This window comes from Boleophthalmus pectinirostris, unplaced genomic scaffold, assembly GCF_026225935.1.
Source record: "Boleophthalmus pectinirostris isolate CB_2022bp ecotype Guang Dong unplaced genomic scaffold, ASM2622593v1 HiC_scaffold_22, whole genome shotgun sequence".
NCBI lineage: Eukaryota > Metazoa > Chordata > Actinopteri > Gobiiformes > Gobiidae > Boleophthalmus > Boleophthalmus pectinirostris.
Genome location: NW_026571190.1, coordinates 24,732,604 through 24,759,295, shown reverse-complemented (window position 1 = coordinate 24,759,295; position 26,692 = coordinate 24,732,604). Strand labels below are relative to the sequence as shown.

Below are 26,692 nucleotides of genomic sequence, written 5' to 3'. Positions count from 1 at the left end.
ATTAGAGATCAGATGAATTCTTTATGTTGAAAACGACCTAGAGAGTACGGTTTTATAGGTTTTACCCATTTCTGTTTTTAAACAACATTTCACATTTATCCAGGCATGGGACTGGCAGAAATCCTAGTGAAAGAATGACAGTTTTTGTTTATTTGGTTTAGACAGTGCATGCTAATGAACATACGATATAAACACGCCAAATTGTAATTGTAATTCCTGCAGTTTGCTCTCACAGACTTTCAGTCACAGACCAGCATGCAGGGACACTGGAGACAATGTGATGACCTTTTCAGAACCAAAATCCAGCCACTCTTCAATGAAGTGTATTCCTCTGTTCAGATTTAAAAAGGTACTACAGACACAGCTGAACCTGGGATGCCACTGCCTTAACCCAAGGTAGAAGTTTTTAGATCAAAGAGAGACCATTTAGGTTTAAACCAGCTGGACTTCAGCATTGGAACAGCCAAATGAGAGACTCCTGTGAGGCTTATTCTGCTTTCTCATTGGAAAAATCAATCAAACCACCAAATTACAAAATTAACAACTTGACCATCCAGTGTTTTTGTTTTGTTTTGTGTTTTGTTTTTTGTAATTAAGAATAAATCAGCACCACAAATGTAACCGTGTAAAAGCTGTGGACTCTTTGATTTGAGCGTGTGTATATATTGTATCTAGGACACAGTTTAGGTCATGTTTATAGAATTTAATTGTACACACAGTACCTGTCTTATTTTTGATACAAACAGTTTCTGTTTCTTTTATCAGTAGGCTACATGAATGCACTGTTCAGAGGCCAAGTACATTTTCTGCAGAACACATTTTTACAGGTTTCCACGGTTACTCCTCAGAGCTATTTGACCCTAAAAGCCAGATTTATGAATTCTCTAAAGGCATGGCTGATATTTCAATGCACAAAAACAATTTATTATAACATTTTTTTTCTTTTTTAGTAATACTTATGTTTTTAGATGTAACAAATCACCCTTACGAACGTATCCTTGAATTGCCATACCATATTCTTAATTGAGATGAACTAAATAAGTCTGTAAATAGGCTAGAGTGCATGGCGGACACTGGACGGATCCACTACGCTGTAATCAGGCGTTTCGTTGCACGTTGTTGTCAGCTGATCATTAGTTCAATTACTGAACCAGAAATAAGACAGAACATTTGGGAATGGCGCATGGTACTTAACGTGTACCTCCAGTTGTTTGTTTGGAAGCCCAACACTGCCATCTGTTGGGTAATTGGTGGAAGTGCAGCAAGGTAAACAACAATTAAGAAACGTTAACTTACAGAATAAGCAAATAGGCCTACAATAATATATTATTCTGTGTCTTAAATAAGCAAATAAATCATTAATAGTCTGAAATAAAATTTAAAAAACGACAATTGTGTTCTTTGTCATAGCAAGGAGTCGATGTTAACACAGAATTCATTTAGACCGAGTCGAAAATGGATGCTGCAATAGGCCTATATTTAATAAGTGGCCTATATTTAATAACATGCTGCTTTGAAGTGGCAGGCAACAGTATGGTATGATATGGTATGGTAATATGGTATGAGAGCTGTGGCCTAATATCAGTCCACGTCTTAGTCAGTGATCCAGCAGGAGTCAGGGTCTGTCCAGATGAGGCTGGTCCATCAGTATTTCAACACAGACTGCAAGTGATTACAGAGAGAGTGTGTAAACCACCTTCAAGTTAACTAGCCAGTCTTCTTTATAGAGCCCAGACTCTTCTCTTTGTCAATCAAAAATCAGCCTCAAAAAATGCTCCACTGGATGGCAGTAGACAACCTAAAAAGAATACCAGCGTGCATTGAAAATCTGAAAATCCTGGCAAACTGCGGACAAGTTTCAATAAGTTAAGTACGCGGAGATACACACAGAATCCAGAAAATAAAACTAAAAATAAATCTATCCCAACTTACAAATGAATGAAGTCGTCATTAATATATGGCCATGTCTTACGTGGTTTTATGATGAAGGGCATATTGCATTGTTTATGATCATTGTATAGGATGATTTTCCCAGATTTTCCAAAATCATTCAAGTCATGAAACAAACAATAGTGGTGGCTCTGAACATTGTTTTTCTAGGAGGTCTACGGTGGTACCATGATTAAAAGTGGAGTGCGTTCGTCCACTGCACTGCCTTATTTGCTTTGCTATTTGCTTGTATAATTACAGTATAATTAATTAAATTTATATAGATCTTGTGGTTTATAATTGTGAACACTTGACATTTAAACATGTTTAGACTGGGTATGCATCCTGGTCCTTTGAAATAGGCCACAATCTCTGGATGGAGCAATAAAGGTGAATTGGACATGAAAGGAGATTCAAATTACACTTTTTTCTAGGACCAGTTATTAATTTACTAACTAACTCGGGGGAAGAGCGTGAATAAAGTCTAAAAGACCTTCTTCTTACTTCCATGCCATGGTCTGGAGTGTACGGTCTATGGTGTGGAGTTGATCTCATGTTTTATTATGACAGATCAAACCGGATGTTGAGTTTTCCTCACTCTTGCCCTCCCTGGCGCAGTTTGCTCAGTCTCCACTCTGCGCTTGGCTCGCGTTTAGAGTCAGACCCCGCTGTGAGCAGCGATGTGAAGAGGAGGTGTGCTCTACTTCGGTCCGGTCAGGATGGAGCCGAAGAGAGGACCACAGGACCGCGGCGTTGACACAAGCCCGGTGACTCTCTACGGGGAGTTCACGGCCATCGGCAACAGAAAAGTCCGGTACGCGGTGAGTTTGACCGGGAAGGAGCTTATTGTCCAAAGATTGTCATCCGCACCTGTCCAGCGGAACAAGGTGGTCCTGAACCTGAAGGACTGCGTGGGGTCCCGGGCGCACCGTGGAGAGGACAACTCTGACCCGGCTGCGTACTTCACGGCGTACTTTTACCTACTCAGAAAGCGCTGGATGAGCTCCGGGACATCCAGGCAGCGAGTGGAGCAGGGCTTTCGGCTCGCTGCCCTGCAAGACCCGCGCTACAACCTGGAAGAAGCAGAGAAATGGGCCCGGGCTGTCAGGGAGAGATCTGCCCGGCAACAGAATCTGAGAGACGGTAAGAAATCATGGCAACTCTCGGGGTAAATTATGGGTCTGTAAGAAAAGAGACAGAGAGAAAGAGAAAAGTGACTGTGTCTGTTTTTTCTCACGTGGCAAAAGTTGTTTGTTTTTTTTGTTTTTTTGTTTTTTAAAAGCAATTGTTTGTGCTCTGATACAACTTTTTTGTGGAGTGTAGCCCTATATTAGGCTATAGTACATAACTAGACAATACCTGCTTTGACCATTTTTGCAATGGTGACGGGTTATTCAGGCGTTTGCATAAATCGCACAGAACCTATAAAAAGTCTACAACATATCTTTGTATTGTATTTAAAGGTGCACTACGCAACTTTTCCGCCGAAGGGTCCTCTGCCTGCTTGTCTCCGTGCAGATGTTATTGCTTTGCTTGGAATATTCCATGGTATGACTTTAAACATATCCATCTAGCATTTATTCATTATGGGTGTTTCTGTTGCTTGAAATGTTACACAGTGCACCTTTAATTTGGCCCCTCAATACAGCCTAATTGCAAGCCTTATGTAATTATAGGAGTTGCCAAGAAGAAAAACTCATCTGTAAGTCGGCTCTAATTGCCTATATGCCACCACTGGTTTTGTTTATTATTCCTGCTGCAGACCTGAAAGATACTTGGCGTAGTGCTAGGCTTATCTAAACCACAAGTCATTTCAATATAAAAGCAGAAGCAAAAAGGTTATATTATATTTGCATAGTGGGACTTGCCCGAAGGTGTAACATGAACAGATATAGTCCCTGCGTCATAGGCTGCACTTTTCTTAACCTTTGACCACTGTTCATGAATAAAACAATACGGCTGCTGATGTAGAGTATTATTTCAAAATGGTAAATAAACCCACTGTAGCATTAAAGACGTGTTGTAAAAGGTCACGCACGGAGTAAACATCAGAACGATATTTCTGGTGTGATGGGCTCTGGATAAAGCCATCCACACCACACCTCTTAATAGCAATACACAAAGCAAACAGCATATTCCAAATTGCACAATGTAGTGGATTTCTTAACCAGATAAAATCCAGTGGAACCCTATACTGGCTCTCATTGTGTATGCACAAAGGAGAAGACTGGAGTAAGTGTACGTTACAGGCAGCGTATTCTACAGCTCAACCTGAGACAGTGACCAGACCAGTTTTAGCCCAGTACAAATGTATTGCCCTGTCTTTTAACTACAATGAAACAATCCACACCTGACAGTAAAACAATAATAGTGTTTTATACTTTACACTAAAATCTGATTTTATAACCTCTTGGATGCAGGCTTTAATCATTTCCATAAAGATTAATGGGCTTGGATGTCCCATTGTAACTTTCCTGCTCCTGGATTATCCTAAAAAATTAAATAAATGTTATGATGATGCACAGTTTTCCATATATATTGTTAATATTATGGTGGCACAAATAATCTTTATTTGAATAATGTAATCTCATTCAAATTGTGAGATATAAATGTCACTTACTGCCTATATTTTACCTTTAAACAGTCATTTTGACCAGTGTTGTCTCTTTTTTGTTAAGCCAATGTAGTCCAGGTTGTTATGGGGGACTATTTTAGACTATTGGGGGCCACTATAGTGTCCTGTTTAATAGGAAACACTGTGATGTCGATATTCTGTTTAATACAATAGCATAGACAAGACTTAACAAAAGGATTGAGGTGACAGATATCGTGAGTGAAGTGTCTTTATGTACACATGCACACATGTTAGACCTCTCCTTTCAAAAACTATTGATGTTTCCGTTACATTGTCAAATATGTCATAACAGTATTGACCTGTGCATCACTAAATTGATTTAATTTGAGCTTGAATGCAATGGGCAAATCAAATCATAAACCTAAAATCTCACTTGCCTAAAGTTACAAAGCCAGACTACTGATACAAACTCTATAATAGAAAACACTCTTTTTAAAAAAATTTCTCATTGCCATTTTTGCATCAATATCTCAATATCTATGCCCACTTCTTGCAAGCAAATTTATTAGGATGAGTCAGCTGCGTTATGCTTTTAGAAAAGTGCAAGCTCATAGTGGATATTTCTGTTTATATGTGACATTATAAAATGTAGTCATCTTTGTGTAATACAGCTACCACAGTCACGATGCAGACAGTGCTGCTTGAATGAAAAAACATTATGAGGAATGGGAACTCCTGTAGGCAAGATATCAGACAGTGCTACTTTGGAATATTAATAACCATACCGTATTCCATCCACAAAGGCTAAAGAAAGTTTAAGATGCAGAAACTATTATTTTTGACCATTATTTACAAATTAGGTATTTTTACTGCCCTTGATTTTGTATTTTGAACAAATTTACACCTCAGTTTTCCTGTTATTTTAATTAAACCTAATAGTACATTTGTAATTTTTTGTTTGTACGTGTCTTTGGAGGATTTTGCTATGGACACAGACAAACTGTTAAATCTTCATAACAGCTTCCCTTTTTAATATATTCTATTCCCACCTCTGTCATAATTTAAACCTATCGCCAATTATTCTCAGCCTCTCAAAGCAATTTAAGCAGTGAAAGCCATTGCTGTTCAGTAAATACCAAATTACTAAAATTATCGTGGCTAACCCTGGCCTAAACTAAAAGGAAAATGTTAACCAAGGAAATATGGCTTATGAAATTAAGTGCCACGAAAGACCTAACACTAAGACTAAGCGGGCCTAAGCCTGCAATTTTAAGATTAATTTTAGATGAATTCTGCCTGAACATGAACTAAATCTACACTCAAATGGTGGGAAAACATAACATAAACAGATCTAATATTAGGTGTAGGCAGGGATCAACTTAGGTCTAACTAGTGTTTTTAGTAAACAGTGGTCATGTCCATCGTAGCACAGATCATATAACAAATAGGGCTGCATTTAAGGAATTTTAATGTAGAAGCGCAATAACCTGAATTTATGTAAACTTTTATACTCTGAAATATCTGTGTTACATAACAACACACACAGGCTTGTCATCACAACAAATTTTGAAGTGTGATATGCTTCTACAGAAATATTGCAATAAATGATAATTCCAACAAACCATTTTAAACAGCTCAAATCTGAACAGCAAAAACATTCAGGCTTTCATATATTGAACGATCAGTCAATACAGTATTTACAGTGACAGGCCTACCCCTGACCTAAACTAAACTTTATCCACCCAAAACCAGCTATACTGTATATACTACCAGGGGAATGAGGTATACTATTCTCAGAAAGGGCCTCATCTTGTGTTTTCTGTGATTTGCCGACAACAACAGTGACCGCAAATGAGCATTCTGCCTTCAGAGCAGCTGGCTGACCTCAAAAAGAGTAAAGAACATGTGGTGTGGCTTTTAAACCAAAGTCCATTTCCTTTTTATACTGGCACACTGCACTGTATATTTGGTACATTTTATATATAATCACAAATAACGTCATGCTAAACTGAGGTGAGTTTTTGTCATCTGGATCTGGCCAATGTTTAAAAATTTACCACTGACGCAGAATGGTTTGGTATGAATGAGCATTTATGGATTGCATTTACACCAAAAGTATGGATCCAAGATGTCAGGGGGCATCCGGCATGAACTTTTAACTGCGTATATAAATATAATGTAGGAAAATAATAGGATCCTACTTATGACAACCCTGGTGTCTATAGATCATAATTCAAAATGCAGATTATTCATATTTAGTTGGGACTAATGCAACAATATTTACACTGACTTACGACTGTCTTTGTCTGGATTTGTGGTTGTCATCAGGTCCAAATATGTTTTTGTACATTTATGGGTCACTCTGCACAGAAGTGAATGACACAAAATGCAAAATGATTTCAAGAGAAACCTCAGTGTGGGGGAAGTCTGCCTTTCTTAATATAGGCCCTACACAGCCCAAACCACGAGCACCTCACGCTCCTCCCTCCACGCCCCTGTGGTCAGACTGGGTAAAACTCTGTTCCGCTGTGTAGTCTCTGAGCCCTTTGATTTACACACACTATAATGGCGGGGAGTTTTATCACCCATATGAGTGCTACTGATGCTCTTTTAGCAGAGAAGGGCTGAATGTGCTGTGTGTAAACTGTGAAGGCTCAGAATGATTGATGGGCGCAAGATCATACAAAACAGACCAAAGCCACACACATTGTGCAGATTTAAATGGCTGTTATTAGCTTAGCGCAAGCATGCAGTTATTTAGTCTACTCAAATGACATGTCATCTCTCCAGACATTTGGAAAAAAACATGAACACAAAATAGAGCATAGTTTTGTAGGGTTCTGACCCTATCAGGAAAAGGTATAGTGAATTTAGGCTTCCATTGACTGTACATGCAAAAATATTAACCCTAATTATTTAGCTCATATACCCATATAACCCATCATATACCCATCTATATTTGAATAGAACTAACTTTTATCGGTTTAGGTCTTGTAATGAAAGTATCAAAGAACATAAAGTATATGTTTGTGTTTGTGATTTTGAAATATAAATTAAAAGAAATTTTATATTTTAAAATACTAAAAGAGTTAATAACAAGCAATAAGTAATTAATCATTAAATGCAAATGTTTTATTACAGCAAATATTGAGTCAAATACATGGTGTAAATCCACTAATCCTAATGGAAAAAGTGGCTTTAGTCTCTGTGGTGTATGTCAGGGCCTGATGCAGTAATAGTAAATAGAAGGCTAGGTCAACAGTTTCATCAAATGTACATTTATTATATTAACCAAAATTTATTTTGTAACAGTAAATATATCAACAACACAGTAACATCAGAATAATAGTTGCCTTTGAACACAGTATGGTCACTGGTCGGTGCATGGTTTAAGCTAGAATCACATCCCAGAAAGTTCTCATATCTGCTCCATAGAGAAAAAGAGAAATAGTGAGTGATAATCCAATTATTCCAGCTCATTCAAACATCTTCTGGTTGCCATATCTGTTTCCTTTGAACTAGAACAGAAGAGTATAACTTTATTTGTAAATGTATAACTTCTTACAAGAAGCTGTAAGTATATTTAAGTGTATTCGTTTTCGTGCGGCACTAAAATGTAATCTTTAAATACAAATAGGCTCTGTGCACAACAATATGGATCTATTAAAATAACAACAACGCCCAGTAACCTCACTGTTAGCGTCACTACTTGTTGCCCAATTGTGTATCTGTGGGTGTTTTGTTGAGTGGAGCTAAAATTAATAAACATTTAAAGATAAGGCAATGAACAGGGATCTGTTGGTGGATGTCAATGACAACATGTTAAAAAGTACACAAATAAAATGAATACTTCAGTGGAGAACATGATATTTGTGTCTCAATGCTAATGCTAATTCTAGGTATAATAAATATTAAAATAACACCACAAACTGAAGTAATCTAAAAAAAAAAAAAGGTAGCTTTTACTTCAATATATTTTAATTTGAATTGCTTGTTTATTTTATATTTGGCAATTTTAATAAAAGTGACTGTTAGCGTTCAGACACGGGGGGCTAGCTCGTGTTGCACAGAGCAAATTGGACGTAGCTAGCATGTAATTAGTGCTAATTTTGCTGTGTGACTGATGGGAGCAGACGCACAACTGGACACATTTCAGCACTGTTGCACAAACTGTTTCTCCTCTGTCTATTTCTACACCCAAATATTATATGATGAGCCTGTTGGAGATGTGTTTATTCTGGTTTTCCCTCTCCTCTGAGTTGTCGTTTCCTTTGGTGGATGCCTCACTGTGATTACCACACCCAGATCTGAGACAGTCCCATGTCTTTAATCGAGGGGAGACTGGAGATTCAGGGAAACCATTTTGTTGCTGTCTGGACAGATTTTCTGTTTGGTTTGTGGTGATTTTATCATGTGCACCATCATCTGTGTGTGCACCAGGAAATTTTGCTGTTCAACAAAAAGGAAATGGTGATGGTCGGTCACATAATGTTTAGAGATGACAGGGAATATAATTTGTATCTATCCAAATATTTGTCCTATTGAAAAACTTCAGCCTTCAGGAGAATTGACCACAGAACTGCAAAATCTACAGGGTTCAATTCTCTGTTTGATTAATTCTACTTACGGCAATAGATTCAATTTAATTCCTCTCACTGATCATTTCATATGGAATAATTGACAAATAAATAACTAATAATCATGAGTGTTTTAAGACATTCTTCACATGTATCTGTCACAAAATATGCTGTCATGAACCACATTGCACAAGTGAAAATTTCACTCCCCCAGAAACACACCAAACACGCTCATCATTTCTTCTTAACTGTGTCATTTTTATAACCGTTCAGTGTAATAACTATGATTAATCAATTGAGTTGATTAATGCCCAAAATGCATCTGTCTCTCCATTGTAATATCCATTCTCTCTGCTTTCTACCAGTGTTTCCCCCAGCTTTTTACTGAGACTAAATAATCCATATCTGAATCATTTAATTTAATACAATTGTTTGGGAGTATAAATGCCAATTAATACTTCTCCTGATAAAAATGTACTGATTACAGTTACTCCTATATGTTTATGACAATATTACAAGCATAAAGTATCATTTGTGTTACCAATTTCTGTTGTTGTTGTTGTTTTCAGACTATGGAAATGAGAAACACCATACTACATTGTAATTAATGCTTTGGTACAGGTCAGTTCTTTCTAAATTTCAAAACAAGTCTTTGCTATAAATCTTTTTTCAGAAACATTATCTTTTGCAGTTTGGATGTGCCCCTGGTTGGCTCAGTGCCAGAGTGCCACAGTGGTTGGTTTAATGACAGCGCAGGAAGCAGAGAGAGTGGGCATTTGAAGGAGATAAATGGAGGAATGTTTGGAGAAGGGGAAGGGAGTCTCACCGGAAGTGGCATAGGATTTAATTTAGAGGAGCTGAGCACAAGGCACAAGGGTCACAGCCTGAGATTTACAATCCTCTGACATTCAGCAGCTTTAATCTGTCTGCTTCACGAACAGGGCCAAAACCAGTTAATAAGTAATTTAAATAGATATAGGCTGATACAGAGGTCAGCTGATATGGGTGAAACTTCAGTGAGCTGGAACACACTAAAATATGTCCTATGTGTTACTGTTTTACCACCCACTTTTCCCTTGGGACACACACAATAAAGGAGCATGGGAAGGTCCCTGCTTCCTTGTTCTCTTCAACTCAGTAATATAACATTTTGTCCTTAACGGTGCACTGTTTCATGCAACTTTTCTGGCGTAGAATCTGCTACCTGCTTGTCTCCATGCAGATGTGTATTGCTTTCCCTGGAATGTTCCATATGACATTAAACATATCAGTCTAGCTTTTACACATCACGGGTGTTTCTGTTGCTCAAAAATTCAATAATTAGTTCAATGTCAATGGGGGTGACACAGATCTGAATTGAAATGTAGAGTAGTGCTGCAACCTGTGTGTATCTCAATAGGTTTAAACTATATTATGAAACTTTCTAGACATCAATGACATTTCCAAAGAGAAAGAGTAGCAGGTGACAATCCACTAGAAATGTTATGCAATGCACCTTTAAAAGCCTATTCAAAGTTAGAAAAATGGTCCTTAATCGTTAAACTTGGGCACAATTTGGAGAAAGATGGGGAGTCTGTCACCTGGTTGTTTCTATAGATATGTCATTGCTCTGCCTGGAATGTTCCACAGTATGACATTAATCAGCTCTACCTTACATTTATTCAATACCAATCTAACCTTTAACTTGGTCTGGTTTGGTCTCCATGAAGGTAGAAGGGTTTAATACCATACTGTGAAGCATTCCAGGCAAAACAATAACATTTCCATGAAAAAAAAAAAAGCATTTTACGGATCCGCCACGAGAAAAGTTGCACAATGCACCTTTAAAATCTTATTCAAAGTTATGAAATTAGTCATTAAATTGGGCACACCTTAGAAAGATTCAATTTAAAATTTTTATTTTGAGTACAGGTAACATTGTCGGCATAGTTCTCATGTAGTATCATCATTACTACACCATCAGGAATGCTAGGACTGCTTTTACTGGATCAAAAGGTGTGGCCATTCAGAGTAGACATGTCTTTGTCATTTTTCTGGTCTACTCTAACTTTACCAGAACATAAACACCTTAAATAAGCAATTCAAATGTAATTCTCCAAATATTTATCATTTCCATGGTTGAATAAAGCTCTCCTTGGAGGTTAAAGTGTGTACCTGTACTTGCAGGTGAGGTGTGTGAGCCGTTTTCTGACCTGTTTCTCTGCATTCCTTCTGAGTAACTGTTTCTTTCCGAGCCTCAAAACAAACCCAGGTCTGTAGCAGATAATGTCAGTGGTCATTTATCTGTCAAACCTGTTCAGATGACTCTCCACACAGACTATTTGAAAGTAGGAAGAGTGTGGTGTCACGTGTGGTTCTGTTTGTGAGGAAGTGGTTACTGCGTGTTATACCTGGGAAAAAAAAACATAATGACTCCTATTGAATGTTGAACTTCAGTAGCAGAATACCACGGTCTGCTCAGCTCTTGTGAAATATATTCAAAACCATCTTCCTCCGTTTAAACCTGATGTAGAGCCAGCGGAGATCATAATCTAGGGAGTATTTTAAAAAGATTTAGGATTTGCACTTGTAGTTTCCTATAACTCTGTGTAACATGTAGAAATCCTCTCAGACCTTGTTGCCTTACTACTGAATAAATGTCACTGAAGCATGAAGGGCACATTGCTGCTTTTTAACAGTATTACATAGACAACTCTAGATTGACAAGAAAGCAAAGAAAGAAGAAAGTACCAACAAAGAAGTACCAACATTACATCATGACAATACATTCTATAATTGGGCTTTTAGACTATCTTGAGGTTTAACCCAGAATCTTGTTTAGCCAAGACAAGAATGAGGATGCATTTTATTGTATAATATAAAGTATGATTCTCAAATAGGTGTGGGTGACATTGAGAAAATTGGATATCTCATTATTTTTTTGTGCATGTGATCCAATCCAACAGGAATGTGTTGAAACGCAAGTTGATTTAGCATAATATGTGTTCTTTAAAAGTTTTAGTTGAGGTTTAAATGTTAGAAAAATGTGAAATGATTGCAGAATTACCCAAAAAGTACAGAAAATATTCTTAATACATGTATTTATTTGATTTTCTTTTTTTAATCAGCTCTTTTTGTCATGTTTTTTTTTGCATGTTCATAGCCTTAACATAACCTTCACAATATTATCATCACAAATTTTATAATCTGCTCACCTTTATGTTCTGTCTCTCTGTTTTGTTTTTTTTTGTTTGTTTTTTTGTTTTGTTTTTAATCACTAATCAATAAGTTGCATCAGATCAGGACTATTGTACCAAAAAGACCCTGTATAAAGTTTTCCACAGACTGTAGACTGTGTGTGACCAGCTGCTGTTTTTCGTCTGCAGGGCTGGTGATGAGTGAGCCGTCACGCCGTCGTATGATGATCCTGGTGAATCCTCAGAGTGGGCGGGGCCAAGCTCTGTCTCTGTACAACTCACACGTACAGAAAATGCTCCAGGAGGCAGGGCTTCCTCACTCACTGCTCATTACAGGTGAGTCCAGACCATAGACTGTATATAAATGGACATAGCTAATGTGCCACTGTGTCCCAAATAGGAAGTGTTCATGATGGTGCTTCCAGCTCCAATGACTTTGGCTCTAATTGACTTTAAAGTGAAAAATAGTCACCCCACTCTTTGTAAATGCTGCTGTCTGGCTTGTCATTTTGGTAAATGCTTTAAATGCTCACATTAACTGACTCTACATGATCCTGGTGTTTTTATTTTGCTATTTTGTCTGTAAAGAAATTCCTATTCCTAATATGAAACTCTGCTTCCAATTAGCCCCTATAACCCATAAGCCGAACGCTCTGGGTGACGTCACACTTCATAGTCCACTTCTTTCAAACTTCCAGACTGAACAGACCAGTGTAGCACCGAGAATGCAATAATAAACATTCAAATGACTGCAAAAACAAGCATTTTATCTTATTTTCAGCCAGCTATTTTTGTTTAACTTCACATCAGTATCCCAAATAAAACAAATTGTCAAACTGATCAGCTGCAAAACAAGTGAGGGAGTAAAATAAAAAATAAAATAAAATAATGTTAACACTGCATCTGTTGTCAAACGTGACCAGCAGAGACTGCACCTTTTGAAGAAGCTAACTCTTTTTCTGTCAGTCTTTCCACTTTTTATCACTTTTCTCAGTGACAGAGACACTTGGCCTCCTTGTGTAACACATTCATTTTACAAAAAGCCAAAGTGATTCTTAGTGCACAGAGTCATATTTTAAACAGCGAGTTTTCTTTACTGATACAGGCCATCACTATCACTATGTTGTCCTCTATTCAAAAATTAATAGGTATTTGAAATCTTTTATTCCTACTACCATTCACCTTTTAAATTTTGCATAGATCTACAACATAGATAGTCTTTTTTTTGAGTACTTTTTCTACCTCAGAGCTCCCCTTTGTTCAGAATCGCCCCATGTGTTGAATGCTTGTTTGTCACTTTGTGTTTTCTACTACTCAAACGAATTGCCCCAAAGGGTTTAATAAAATCTAAATCTGAATCTTTCAGCTATGTCACCTAGTATTTAATATCAGCATTGTGTAGAAATGACATAACACTCACACACACACACACATACATAGCTTTGATGACACAACATTTTATTTAAAATTATAAATAAATAGCATTATCTATCTCTTGCCAAGTCTACACCACAGCCCTGTAAGTCCCGCCTCCTTTGTTAAATCCCCTGTGTGTTGTTGTCACCAGTGTTACGTGAATCAACTGCCTCTGACCCACATGCGTGCGTTCTGTTATGTCACACACATATGGATAGTTGTGATAAACAATCAAAATCCCCACAGACTGGTTTCATCTCATGAGCATCAATTTTCATGTGGCTTCAAATGGTTTAAAAATACTACAGTTGCTTCTCAATCTTCCTACAGAGATTGTGATCATGTTAGCGTGTAGTAGAGAGAACTCCCTAGTCCCCAATCCCTAGTGTCTCTACAACGTGCTAATAGTTTGGGTAAACATCCTCCAAAATCTTGATCCTTCCAAGGTATGGGCATGGTAAGGCAGGGAACAATATAGAAATTTTGTGTCCTGATTATCGTAGTCAAAATAACTGCAACAATTATATCACGATAATTGTTAAAATTGGTCACATGGTAGAGAAAATTATGGATTAATTAATAATAATAATGCATTTGTTTTATATAGCGCTTTATTGGACACTCAGAGATGCTTTACAGAGAATTATTCATTCACTCCATACCCGGTGGTGATAAGCTACTACTGTAGCCACAGCTGCCCTGGGGCAGACTAAGGGAACATCTTACATCTTTAAGCAACTGCTATGGTGTTGTACTTTGTTATCAAAGAAAATAACAGTGATCTAGAAGAGAACATTGTTTGTAGTAATTTTTCACAGAACATTATGGTGATAAAATGGTGATTATGACAATTATATAAAATGTCTTACAAAGGCTATTGTCTACCCTTTTTATCACAATAAACAATATTCTTGTGTATTGTCCCATCCCTCTTCTGAGGGTCTATCTTTTGTTTCACACTTAGATACTTATTTATGATTCAACAACTCTGTCAAAAATTCAGGACACCATTATTACATGAATAAGTTGCAATTTGTTTTATTTTGAAACATGCTTATTTAAAGTGGTTGATACCACTCAGTGTAATTGCACCTCAGCATAACTGTTTTGACTTTGGGTTCCTTTCCACTGGCAGGCCACAAAAGACTGACCAATGTTTAGACTGAACTCACTTGGGATGATGTACACTTTTTTTCCCAGTACAAAATCTTAATTTGAGCAAAGTAAAAAGACACCCTCTGCCAAGGTGTTAGACCCCTCTTGCTGTGTATTGTCAATGAGTCATGAAGAAAATATTTAACATTAATACATAATCTTCTTAAAAAATCTTTAGTTCAAAAATGTATCAACAAACTTATCCAGTCATGAATAGAAATGCAACGATCCAGCTCCAGCTTTTTCAGTTCCAATACTGATTTCGATACTGTATCTTTAAGTATCAGCTGATATCAACCAATACCAGAGACTGAAATCAGCATTGGTTTCCTTTAAACAAATATTAAATAAGACAGAAGTGATTCAAATTTATTATGTAGCTGTTATTTATCTCAAGTAACTGCAGAACAACTTTGTTTATAAATAAAATTGCAAGAGACTCTCTGGGCCAGTTACAACTAGGTCTTATTAGTGTGCTGTGCCATTACTATGCTGAATTGTGTGTTTGGATAATAGACACACATAGACACACATATATAGACTAAAAGCCGCAGTGCACAAGAGGTCTCCATGGCTCCTCCTGTTTAGTCACAGCTCGGTGCTTCTCCCAGTGGCCCAAAGTGAACTGCGTCAAACTCACAGCTGCTCTGCTTCATTGTCCTCTCTTCTCTCCCAAAGCTTCTCTGTGCCTGTACCAGATAAAGTAATGTGGATGGACTGGTTTGGGCAAATTGATTCTTCTTTTGTGTGGAGTTTAGAGGAGCTAGGTTTACAACAAAGGCCTTGAGAAATCAGATCTGTCTCTGTGGATATGGAGCAGGTCTTAGATGGGATAGCGTTGCTGCATCGTTAACAAAGAAGAGTCCAACACGTGGGAAAAAGCAAGCAAGCAGGTTTAAATCTATTCACTGTTATGATAAGAAAGTGCTGTTTGGTCAGGTGACTGTCTTCTGAGGTATGAGGAAACCTGAATTAAAGAATGTAGGTAATCAACAATGTTTAGTGGCAGATTTGATTGTCAAGTGGAGTGAGAAAATATTCAGGTCAGAGAGAAATTCCAAATTCACAAGGTGTTAAGAAGGGCATCTGATGTAAAAACTTTAACCTATAACTTGCAAATGAGCAGATAAAAGAACTGTTGATGAGCTTTAGGTAAGATCAATTCAAATGAGCAAGTGTTGTATTTGTGCTTAATTTATCTTACATGTGGTAATTTTGTTTTATGATTAGTTTATTTAGTTAGTTTACTTTTTATTTGAATGGATAATACAAAGCATAAAGACATTAAGCTCAGAGCTCAGAGGGAGGCCTGTTACAATAACACATTTTGAAGCATACTACATGCTACAGAGAAATATAACAATACATTATAGTATTAAAACGGCTTTATGCCACTAACACAAACCATCACTTTTAATGTATTTATTTTTATTATTAAAAGGCATGAGTTGCAACTAAAAAACTGTAGAATGAAGCAATAATTAGCCAGAATTAAAGTCCCTTATTCTACATTCTACAGCTCAGAATCATTCAAAAAAAATATTTTGTATTACTATTAATCTTTTTGTGTCAGTATTGTTGGAATATTATACTGGTATAAAGACATAAGACAAAGAACTGAGTAAAATATGTACATACAAACACACAAAATACATCAGTCAAAACATAAACAAAACACAAAACTAACCAGATCTAAACTAACTCACCTAGTCACAGTAAACATGTACCAGAGTTGAGAAGATAGAAATCGATCTATTTATTAATCAAATTACAATCAAAATACATACTAGTATTTTCTACTGAATTGTAAAAAAATATATTTAAAAAGTAATAATTGAAAGTAAATTAATTCTACTAAATGTTCAAGGATTATAAGCAGAAGTCTTATCACTGAAGCCTTGTCCTGTGCCACATGATGCAGGCCTGTGTTAATTTGAGTCCCAATTCCTTCTCATTCTTATTGGCAGGTCACTAGATGCTTCATTAAGAGCAAAGATCAGCTTTCCCTCCCACTGTGAAACTCAAATTCAGCGTCGCAAAGGGAGCAGCTGAGGAACACTAAGCCTGCATCTAGATTGACCTCAGATTGCACACAGGATTTGAATAAATTACACCCTCAATCTCCTCGAGCATTTGTCAGGACCACCATGACCTTTGACCTTTTTATTGACAGCTGACAGCCGACATGGAAGGTCTGTGTAATAAACGCACATGTGAGGATGCACCTGTGTAAATGGGTTTGTTTTTGCAGAGAGGCAGAACCACGCCCGCGAGCTGGTGAGGGACATGGACCTGACTCAGTGGGACGGGCTGGTGATTATGTCAGGGGACGGACTGCTGTTTGAGGTACAGGAAATGCTCAGATTATCTTCTCTGACAATAAATAATCCATGGAGCAATTTAACTAGAATGAAACTGAGAAAAATACAAAATGTTACATTTTACTTGAGCTAACACTTATGTTCTTTCCCATAATATAATATTGATGATGACTCCATGATTTAAGGTCCAATATTACATAAAAATTACTTTAAAATTGAGCTTTAAACCATGTTTGAATGTTGTTATCTCATCATAAAACATACCTGAGTTGTGCTTTGTTTCATACACACATATTTGAGTAACATATCTGAGAGAAGAACTCAAAAAAAATATGTAGGGTTTGTTTGTTAAACATGTGTGAATGAAACAAAGCAAAACCCAGGTCTGTTTATAAAGAGGAAACAACATTATAACATAGATAGCATAAAATAGCATAATATGGGCCCTTAAATGTATTGTACAGGATTTTATATCATTATTGTAAAGTATGGATACATTTTTAAGCACCTTGATTCCACTGCACACAGAAAAGTAATACATTTTTGCTGACACAATATCTTGAATAATCATAATTGGACCAACATCGAACCTTCCTGAAAACATGTCCTTTGTCATGTTTTTGGCAATATATTAAATTCAATCTTTATTAAGAACACAGAGCGTCTGGTTCATAGTTTCTAAAAAAAAATGAAACTGTATAGACAGAAGTGTCATCTTTCTTCTTGTGTAGACTCTGTCCTATAATGGTTTTCCTTGTGTCCTGTTAAAAGCAGTGCTGTGTTTTTCAGGTGATTAATGGCCTGATGGAGCGTCCCGACTGGGAGGAGGCCATCCGCACACCCCTGGCTATTCTCCCAGGAGGCTCCGGCAATGCCCTGGCAGCATCAGTGCACCACTACTCTGGGTCAGTACAATATCATGTTATATATCTGTTACATATATGAGAGCTATCTGTATCTATAATGGCAGCACTGTTGGTTTTTTTTTTTTAGATTAGGTTACTTTATTTTAGCCTAGTTCATTCATCTCACAGTGTTAGGATTCATTCGCTCTATTGTAAGCGGGTATGTTTTTTTATTTAATCAATCGCTCCTATTTTGTTGTGACGTATGTAATGCGCCAAATCCTGTAGGAAGAAGGGCAATAACATCTTTCCCCTTGATAAAATGCACCAAACATTCTCTTTGTTCCGGCTTTAAATCCTTGATCTCGGGAATCATTGCCAACTCAGAATGTATGGCTTTGTCTACATCCATCTCGACCGCTTTGTTTACTGTTGTGCTACCACAAAAGGGACTCAGACAGGCGCTTGTCATGGCTTCACAGCTCTTTGCTGATTGGCTGGTGTGTGGTCTACAACTTCCAGGGTGCTTGCAAACCATCCGATTCCTGACCTAGTCGCTGGAGAGAAATGAAATTGAGCAGAGCGGTGGCGCCAGCCTGGCTAACTTTATTGGCCATTTGTAGTTAAAACAGCATTGGAAAAACATGTGCAAAAAGCTCAAAGTGCACCATGAAACATAAAAAAATAATAGCATCCTGATGAGATATTGCATGTGCGTATTAGAGCCCGGTTTAAATCATGTTATGCAACAAGGGTCAAAGCCAAATGAGGGCACTATGATAAAAAAATCAGAATGACAGCTTATATGAGCAAAATCTAAAATGCCTTTCTATAAATAATAATGTCTTTATCAAAAATGGCCATACCCCTCAGGATAGCATCATGTTGGCAAAAGTCATTGGTCCATCTCAAAGTCAGAGGTTGAGTTTTACCCAGAATCCTTCAGTGCAGAGTCGGATCTGAAGGCCTCCGGCTCTGATGGAAAAGGCCTCTTGTATTATTAATGATTTGCTCATTTAACTGATTGGCTGCAGTTCATTCAACCAAAACACTGAGCAAACGCAGCCAGAGGACACCAAGGACAGAACGAGTTCCAAGCAGTAGCAAGCACGGCTCGTCACGATAATTACTAAATCGCCTTAATGTTCGGTATGTGAAAGCTGGAATTTTATGGGGTCAATATTTATCATGTTTACATTTTTGGATATTTTTTGGGTATGTTTTTGCTGTAAAAGGTTGAATACATAAATTCATTGACTCATTACAGATGCAAACTGACTCCTTAAGTGTTTAATTTGTATGTATTGCAGCTCATGATTTTTAACAATATTGTAGAGTCAGAATAGTTTTTGTGGTTTAAATCTGCTCTTGGGTTTTTATATTATTGGCATATTATTGTTTACTGTCTACATTTACTTCATCTATGTATCACACCTCAAAATTTGTAGTTGTGACCGGCCTATCATGAAATGGTTGTGTGCAGCTCTGTAGTTGTAAGAATATGATGTCAAATTATTAATATTTGATGAAAGACTGGCTGACATGTGGAGTTCCATGAATTCAAAGTTTTATCATCATTACAAACCAGACTAGACTTTAACTAAAAGTAGCCACCTTCTCAATTTTCTGGGTTAAAACAGGACCAAACCAGAGCAAACTTAAACACACCCTAAATGTTGACAATATAAAAATTCTCAAGGCTTTTTGTCATTTTTGGCAGTCATTTTTCAGAATTACCACAAATTAGGAGATTAAAGAGCTCATATTAAACTATTTTCTGATTTATGTTATAATGTTATAACTTGAAAACTACCACTTCATGACATCACAAGGTGGAATAGAGCATTTTGAGCTTTGGAGTTGTAGTCAGACTAATAATAAGGGTTACTCCAACATATTTGAAAGAAACATAACACAATTCCAGGTATTTTTTAAGGAGGTAACAACATTAAAGCTCACCAGAATCAATTCTGAAATAAGCAATTTAAAACCAAAAAAATCTGTAAAATGTTTCATATCACAGGAAGCTGAAACCCACATTGAATACCAAACATTTTAGGGGTACTCTTGGCGTGGTATGTTCCTCCCTGTATCTGATCCTGCAGTGGGGCAACAATGGGCTGTGTGCAGACTGGGACAATGAGAGGAAGAGACCAGACGCTGCTTTGTCCTGTGGCACTGGGCACATCCAGAACGGGTCCCGGGGCAGAAACGCGCTCTTTATCTGCAGCTCAATGAAGGGTTCAGTGAGGCTACCCACAGACTGCAACCAGCACGCAGCAGCTAGAACATCTCTGGGATCATTCAACTCACCAAACTGCTCTAATGCCTCTGCTCTGAATATCACAGTCTCCCTCCGGTGGTGAGCTAAAGAAATTGCAGGAAATATATAAAACATTAGATAGTCAATATTAAAAAGTAACTAGCTAGCAGTGCCGTTTTTGCCTTCAAACTAAAAAATAACTTTAGTTATTCTTTAAAGGGCCTATACATTTTCTGATCTATGTTAAAATGTTGTTTCTTCATCACAAATATACCTGGACTTGAGATTTGTTTCATTCACACATGTTTAACACATAAATCCTGCATATTTAGGCTCTCAAACAAAAAAACACAAAAATGAATGATTACTCAAATGTGTGTGAATGAGAAAAAATAAGAAGAATAATATTAAACATAGTTTAAAGCTCACAAGAGTCAATTTTGTGTAATATAGGGGCTTTAATGAGTCCTTTAGATGTAGTTTTTATACCAGTAGCAATTTTGTAGAAATTAGAATAGATTGAAAAGACAAAAAAATGAGCAAATTAATAAATATAGGCATACAAATAAAAATATATAAATTATAGAACAAAACAGTATTATTTCTTCTTGTCCCACATTGCCGTACTAAACAGAGTCTGAAATCCGCTGAATATTTCCCCTAGACGTGAATAAATTGCATTTGATGAAAATGCATGGATGCACTGAGGCGCTGTCACCCATGGGACCTCAAGCAGCCATCTTTGTAATTGACGTGAGAGCCGTTATCATGCCCTTTGACCCCACGCGCATGCTCTCCCAGAAGGGCCTGTCCTTTGTTGTCTGTTGTCCCCTAAGCTGTCTATGTCCAATCACAAAACCTCTCCTATGAGGAATATCACATCAAAGCTCACAGTATTTTGTAACGCTCTTTTTTTTGCTTGGTAAAATTGTTTCCTCAGTTAAGAGCAATTTAGTTTAATACATTTATATTATTTATATTATGCTTTTTTCATTATAATATAGCTTTGCAACATGTCTTATATGTTTGAGGACATTCACTGTGCATCATATGTAAGTGCAGTGGTGGAAAAGGAGATTTAATTTTTTTTAATGAGCACTCAAGCCTTGAAAGCAGAACAATACAGGAGTTAGGACTACTGAAACACGCATGGATCAGTCTAAATACAAAGCTTTATTTCAATCATTATGAGCCCATGAAGGTTGATTTTTCAGAGTGTGTACATTAACTAAATGTTTAATGTATATTATTAAAGTTAGAGTGCATTGCTGTAACAATACTAACACAAAAACTATAGCTACTGTATTTGAGCCAAAAATAAATCTTTTTTTTTTTTTCCCTTTTAATTGAATTTATAAGTGATTGTAAGGGATTTCATGATTTAGCTTCTAGGCATGGCACAATATTGAAATAATTGCAATTAACAATAATATGACAACAATGATTAAAGTTGCTGACAGTTTAAACATTTTATGGATATTAATAATTATAATTTTAACATTATGAATAGGTTCTATATTTTAACAGGTGTTATAGAACGATGAAGATTAAATGAAATGCCCCATAAACGATTATTGTCTACTCTTTTTTATCATGATAAAAAAATGGCTTATTGTCCCATCTCTATTACCTTGACATCATCATCCTTAATTACTTGTGAATGTTTTTAGGTCCACCCCTGTTTCCAGTGAGGAGCTGCTCATCAGCTGTGGCTTCCTGATCTGTAAAGGCCTGGTGTCCCGCATGGATCTGGTCTCGATCCACTTACCTTCTGGATCACGAGTCTTCTCCTTCCTGTCTCTGGCCTGGGGCTTCGTGGCTGACGTGGACATCGAGAGTGAGAAGTACCGCCATGTTGGAGCTGCCCGCTTCACTGTCGGGACACTGGTCAGACTGGCATCACTGCGCGTGTATCGAGGAAGACTGTCTTACCTCCCTGCTACACTGGACAACCACAAGGACCAAAACCACACGCAGAAGACATCTTTGTGGCCCGCTTCAAATCTGTACAGTTTTTCTAATGACAACTGTGGGCCAATTTCTGAACAGAACTCATGCCACTCCAACAACTCAGTTAAAGTAAGGCAGAGAGAGAACCTGCAAAGAAATGCAAACCTAACCCCCCCTGGCCCCCCGGACTCTCTGCTACCCCCTTTAGACCAGCCCGTACCAAGTAACTGGGTGGTTGTGCCGCAGGAAGAGTTTGTCCTCATGTTAGCGATCTACCAGTCCCATTTAGCCGAGGATCTGTTCACAGCACCAGACTCCACTTTAGATGACGGTTTTATTCATCTAATCTATGTTAAAGCTGGAATATCCCGAGCGGCGTTGCTAAAGCTTTTCCTTGCTATGGAAAAAGGAACACATTTGACCACAAACTGCCCACATCTGGTGTACACCAAAGTCCACGCTCTGAGACTGGAGCCGCAGTCCCCCAAAGGCATCATTACAGTGGACGGGGAGGTGGTGGAGTACGGGCCGGTGCAGGCGGAGGTTCACAGGGGACTGGCCAGGCTGATAACTGGATGAAAGGAAAATACTGAAAACACTCTCCTCAACGTAACAACTATGTAAGACTGGATAATTTAATTTAAAAATCAATATTATGCATTTTCTGTTGATACTGGAGCCTATGCCAACTCTGGGCCTTTGATGAGGTGTACTGTATCCTGCAATGGACAGGATAGATGCAAGGCTAGTTCATTTTATTTTTTGAGAAAGTTAAGAACAAATCAGCATGAACCTAAATTATTAAAGAATTATTATTATAAGAAATATAATATAAATATAACGCTAAGATAAGATAATATAATATAACATACAAAAATATTCTTCTAAAGGGCTGCTCTACAAACAGAATGTCTTAAGAGGAGGTTTATTGTGCTTTAGATCCTGCATTAAAATGTTTTTGAATAGTTTTTCTACAACATATTATTTCATTACTGTATGAAACAGTATACTGTGCAGCTATAAAAAAAATCACTTAAAATATTATCAACTGAAAACAGCTGACTTGTTATAGATGTTTGGTATTTGGCCTTATAATCATACAAACATTAGAAAAATACCCCACTAAAATGCCACACAGATAAGTATTCACATATTTAACTTGCGTTTTGGTACCATAGACTGTATATATCAGTGGACATAACAAATCTTGTAGCCGCCTCGTTCCAAATAGGAAGTGTTCATGGGGGCGTTTTTGTCTCCATTGTCTCCGTTCTCTGTAACTGCTGCAGTGTGCCCCGTCATTTTGATCTTAAAATTTTCATACATGATCCTGGTGTTGAGTCAGCCGGTTTCACTTGGTAGAAACTGTCTGACCTCGCAGCATTAGGATTCATTCGCTTGATGGTAGGCGGGTACTTTTTTCATTTAACCAATCGCTGCTATTTCGTCGTAATGTATGTAATGCACCGCTAACAGGGTTAACTGGTATATTAAGCTTTTCCCAAAATCCATAGGAAGAAGGGCAATAGTGTCTTTCCCCTTGATAAAATTCACCAAACATTCTCTTTGTTCCAGTTTTAAATCCCTGATCTCGGGAATCGTTGCCAACACAGAATATATGGCTCTTCGCTGATTGGCTGGTGCCCAAACTCGCACTTCTGGGGTTTTTGCAAACCGTCTAGTGTATTCCAATTCCTGACCTAGTCACTGAAGAGAAATTAAATTGAGTGGAGGAACTAGGTGGCGCCAGCCTAGCTAGGTGTTTTTTGTCTGCAAATAAATTCCTATTCCTCCAAATTCGCCCTATAACTTGCTAGCCTCGACAAGCTTCATTTAACTGGAGCCGATCGCTGCCTTAGTCCACTTCTTTATACAGTCTGTTTGGTACCAGGACTGTTCTTTGTGGGAGCCTGTGATGTTACTTGAGGACTTCACCTTTCAATGACCTCAACCTTTGTCACAAAAACAAAACAGACCAGAGTCACATGACCAGCTCTCGCAGTAACCCAAATGATCTCTCATCCGATCAAAGCAGACATTTAAATGGGAAAACACCATCATATTTGAAAGAACATGTACTGCGTGAAAAACAATGAATGATTCAACAACTTAATTTATTCATGGACAGATTATTTGAGTTCTTGTCCCGCTTATGCAGTATGTCAGTACTGATGTGGGATCCCAATTTGGTCGTCTCATTGCATGCAGAGTATTTAGTTTGTGCAGCAAAGATGACGTTTCATGGCATCTTATTTAAAAGGGAAGGTTTGTGTTGTTGCTTCCCCTTCCTCAGTGGGACAAGGAGCTCATAGTGGCACTTGTGGGTCAGTTCTGGGATATAAAATCATTATTTATTCATTACATTCCATTGTATTTTAGAAGTGCACAAGGCCAATTACCAGTGCAGTGCTTCTCAACAGCACTCTCTGTAGTCTGTCAGTCCTCTAGTGAAAGCATGTGGGTAAAGTTTTACATCAGATGCCCTTGATAATGCTCGATTTATTTTGAAACAAGCAGGTGACACCACAAATCCAAGTTACAGGTCAGTTCTGTGGAGAGTCAACCCCACTCCCACTTAATATGCGTGTTTTAGTCATTATTTTAGAGCCATAAAGACGCCTGTAATTTAATAAAGTAGATAGATACAGTAGATAGACGGGGTTAGGTGCATAATGTGGTGGATGCTGTTTTGTCACTGTGAGCTCCTCTGCCGCAACCCACTTTTGTTTTGTGTCTTGTCCCCAGCTACAGAATCTTCCCAGAGGACTTTATTAGCAGTCATCACTAAGGCATCCACTACCACAAAGACACTACACAAAACAAATACTCCTACCTGACTTACAGTTTTTCATATACTGTTTTAGGGCATTTTATACTAGACCGGCGTGCACTTGAGAATAAGACTTCATTTGTACGTACAGGGAGGGGGTGGGGAGGGACTATCAACTAAATAAATGCTGCATGAGGCGTTGTGTCCGTGACAGGGCAAGCCGCTTCTCCTCCGCTCGATACGGGCTGAGCAAAAGTCCCTGTCAATCTGTCCATGTAAGCCTCTGTAATTTTCACAAGTGGGCTGTAGGCGAAAAAGGATTCTTTATATATTTATTGACGTATTGAACAGTTCAGAGATTAAAATACTATTTTCTACATGCACATGTTGATGTAACTTCTGTCTTCATTGTACTATGCTTGAAATACTAATCTTCAAAATCATGTTTACACAAAAGAGATTCTGCTGGAAAAACTACTTGAATGAATTGATGCTTAGTTTTTTTGTTTTGTTTTGTTTTGTTTTGACTTGGTGGGGCCTATAGATTAACTTGACTGTTACTGATGGACAGCCTGGATATTTTACATAATTTTGTTTCGATGCAAAGTGGGTGTCAGTTGCAGTGTCTTTTAAGTGTTTGATGTGCCTTGATAGCGCTGCCCCCTGGTGGTGGGATGTGTTGGTGGCTTGGTTGTTCTTACGGTGTGTTTAGTTTTAAAATGCGCATTGTTTATGTTTGAAAACTGTTCAAATGAATGTGAAATTTTTTAAAGCTATGGTGCCGACTCCTGATGACAAACCACTATATCGCTGGCCTTCAAAAAATCAATTCACAAATTTGAATGTTTTAACTTTTTTGTATTGCTAATGCTGTGTTAAAGGTGTACTGCGTAACATTTCTAGTGGAGGGTCCGTCACCTGATGTCTCCATGGAAATCTATGTCTATCCATGTCTAGAATGTTCCACAGTCAAGATTAGGGAGACAAGCACGTTACAGCACTACGCTACATTACGATTCAGATCTGTGGAGAGTCATACAAGGAGTTCTTCTAATTTTGAGCAACAGAAACACCCGTAATGAATAAATGCTAGATGGATATGTTTAAAGTCATACTGTGGATACATCTCCATGGAGACAAGCGTGTGATGGACCCTCCACCAGACAAAGTTGTGCTGTGCAGCTTGAAGTTGTAAAATGTGATTTGTTGAGATTTTGATTTCTTAGCAGGCCCGGGTGGAGACCATACTGACTGAGGGTGCATTTGAGTTTCAAAGGAGCGCAAACATAATACGCTTTAATCAAGTGTCATTATTACTTTAGGTGCCTGAAATGAGAGTGCACATTTTTAAGCGACGTTGCAATGCTGCCTTTTGCGCTCCTGTAGACCCAAGCCTGATTTATATTATTATTACAGCTACGTTATCATTTACCTGGGCCTGAAATGGGAAGATGTCAGTTAAAATTAAATAGTTAATGTAAAGACGATACGCAAAGGCACAGTTTGATTGATTGTTAAGTCGAGACCTGCTGCTTCTTACTTTTTACTGTCCTATAGAATTGTGTTTTTCTGACACCGAAGTTTAAATCATTATATATTTAAAAGTGCTATATTTTTCCATTAGACAAATGTCTGTATTTTCTATAATGTTTTTGATTAATAAACAAAATCACATTATTCCTTGTCTCAACTTATTTTTACTTTACAAATTTCCA

The 26,692-nt window shown here is 37.6% G+C and overlaps 1 protein-coding gene across 1 annotated transcript; it reads left to right on the top strand.

The window, feature by feature from the left end:
- Window positions 1-2,585: 2,585 nt before the first annotated feature.
- Window positions 2,586-26,648, top strand: LOC110166231 (sphingosine kinase 1). Its single transcript, XM_020931459.2, has 5 exons — window positions 2,586-3,072; window positions 12,447-12,593; window positions 17,080-17,174; window positions 17,939-18,054; window positions 21,928-26,648. Exons 1-5 carry the CDS (start codon window positions 2,649-2,651, stop codon window positions 22,784-22,786), a joined length of 1,641 nt encoding a protein of 546 aa, XP_020787118.1. The 5' UTR covers window positions 2,586-2,648; the 3' UTR covers window positions 22,787-26,648.
- The last annotated feature ends 44 nt before the right edge of the window (window positions 26,649-26,692 follow it).

Coding starts and splice junctions, on each gene's coding strand:
- LOC110166231 (XM_020931459.2), top strand. CDS start 2,649: ATGGAGCCGAAGAGAGGACCACAGGACCGCGGCGTTGACACAAGCCCG. Junction 3,073..12,446: donor GCAACAGAATCTGAGAGACG/GTAAGAAATCAT, acceptor TTTCGTCTGCAG/GGCTGGTGATGAGTGAGCCG. Junction 17,175..17,938: donor GGGACGGACTGCTGTTTGAG/GTACAGGAAATG, acceptor TGTGTTTTTCAG/GTGATTAATGGCCTGATGGA.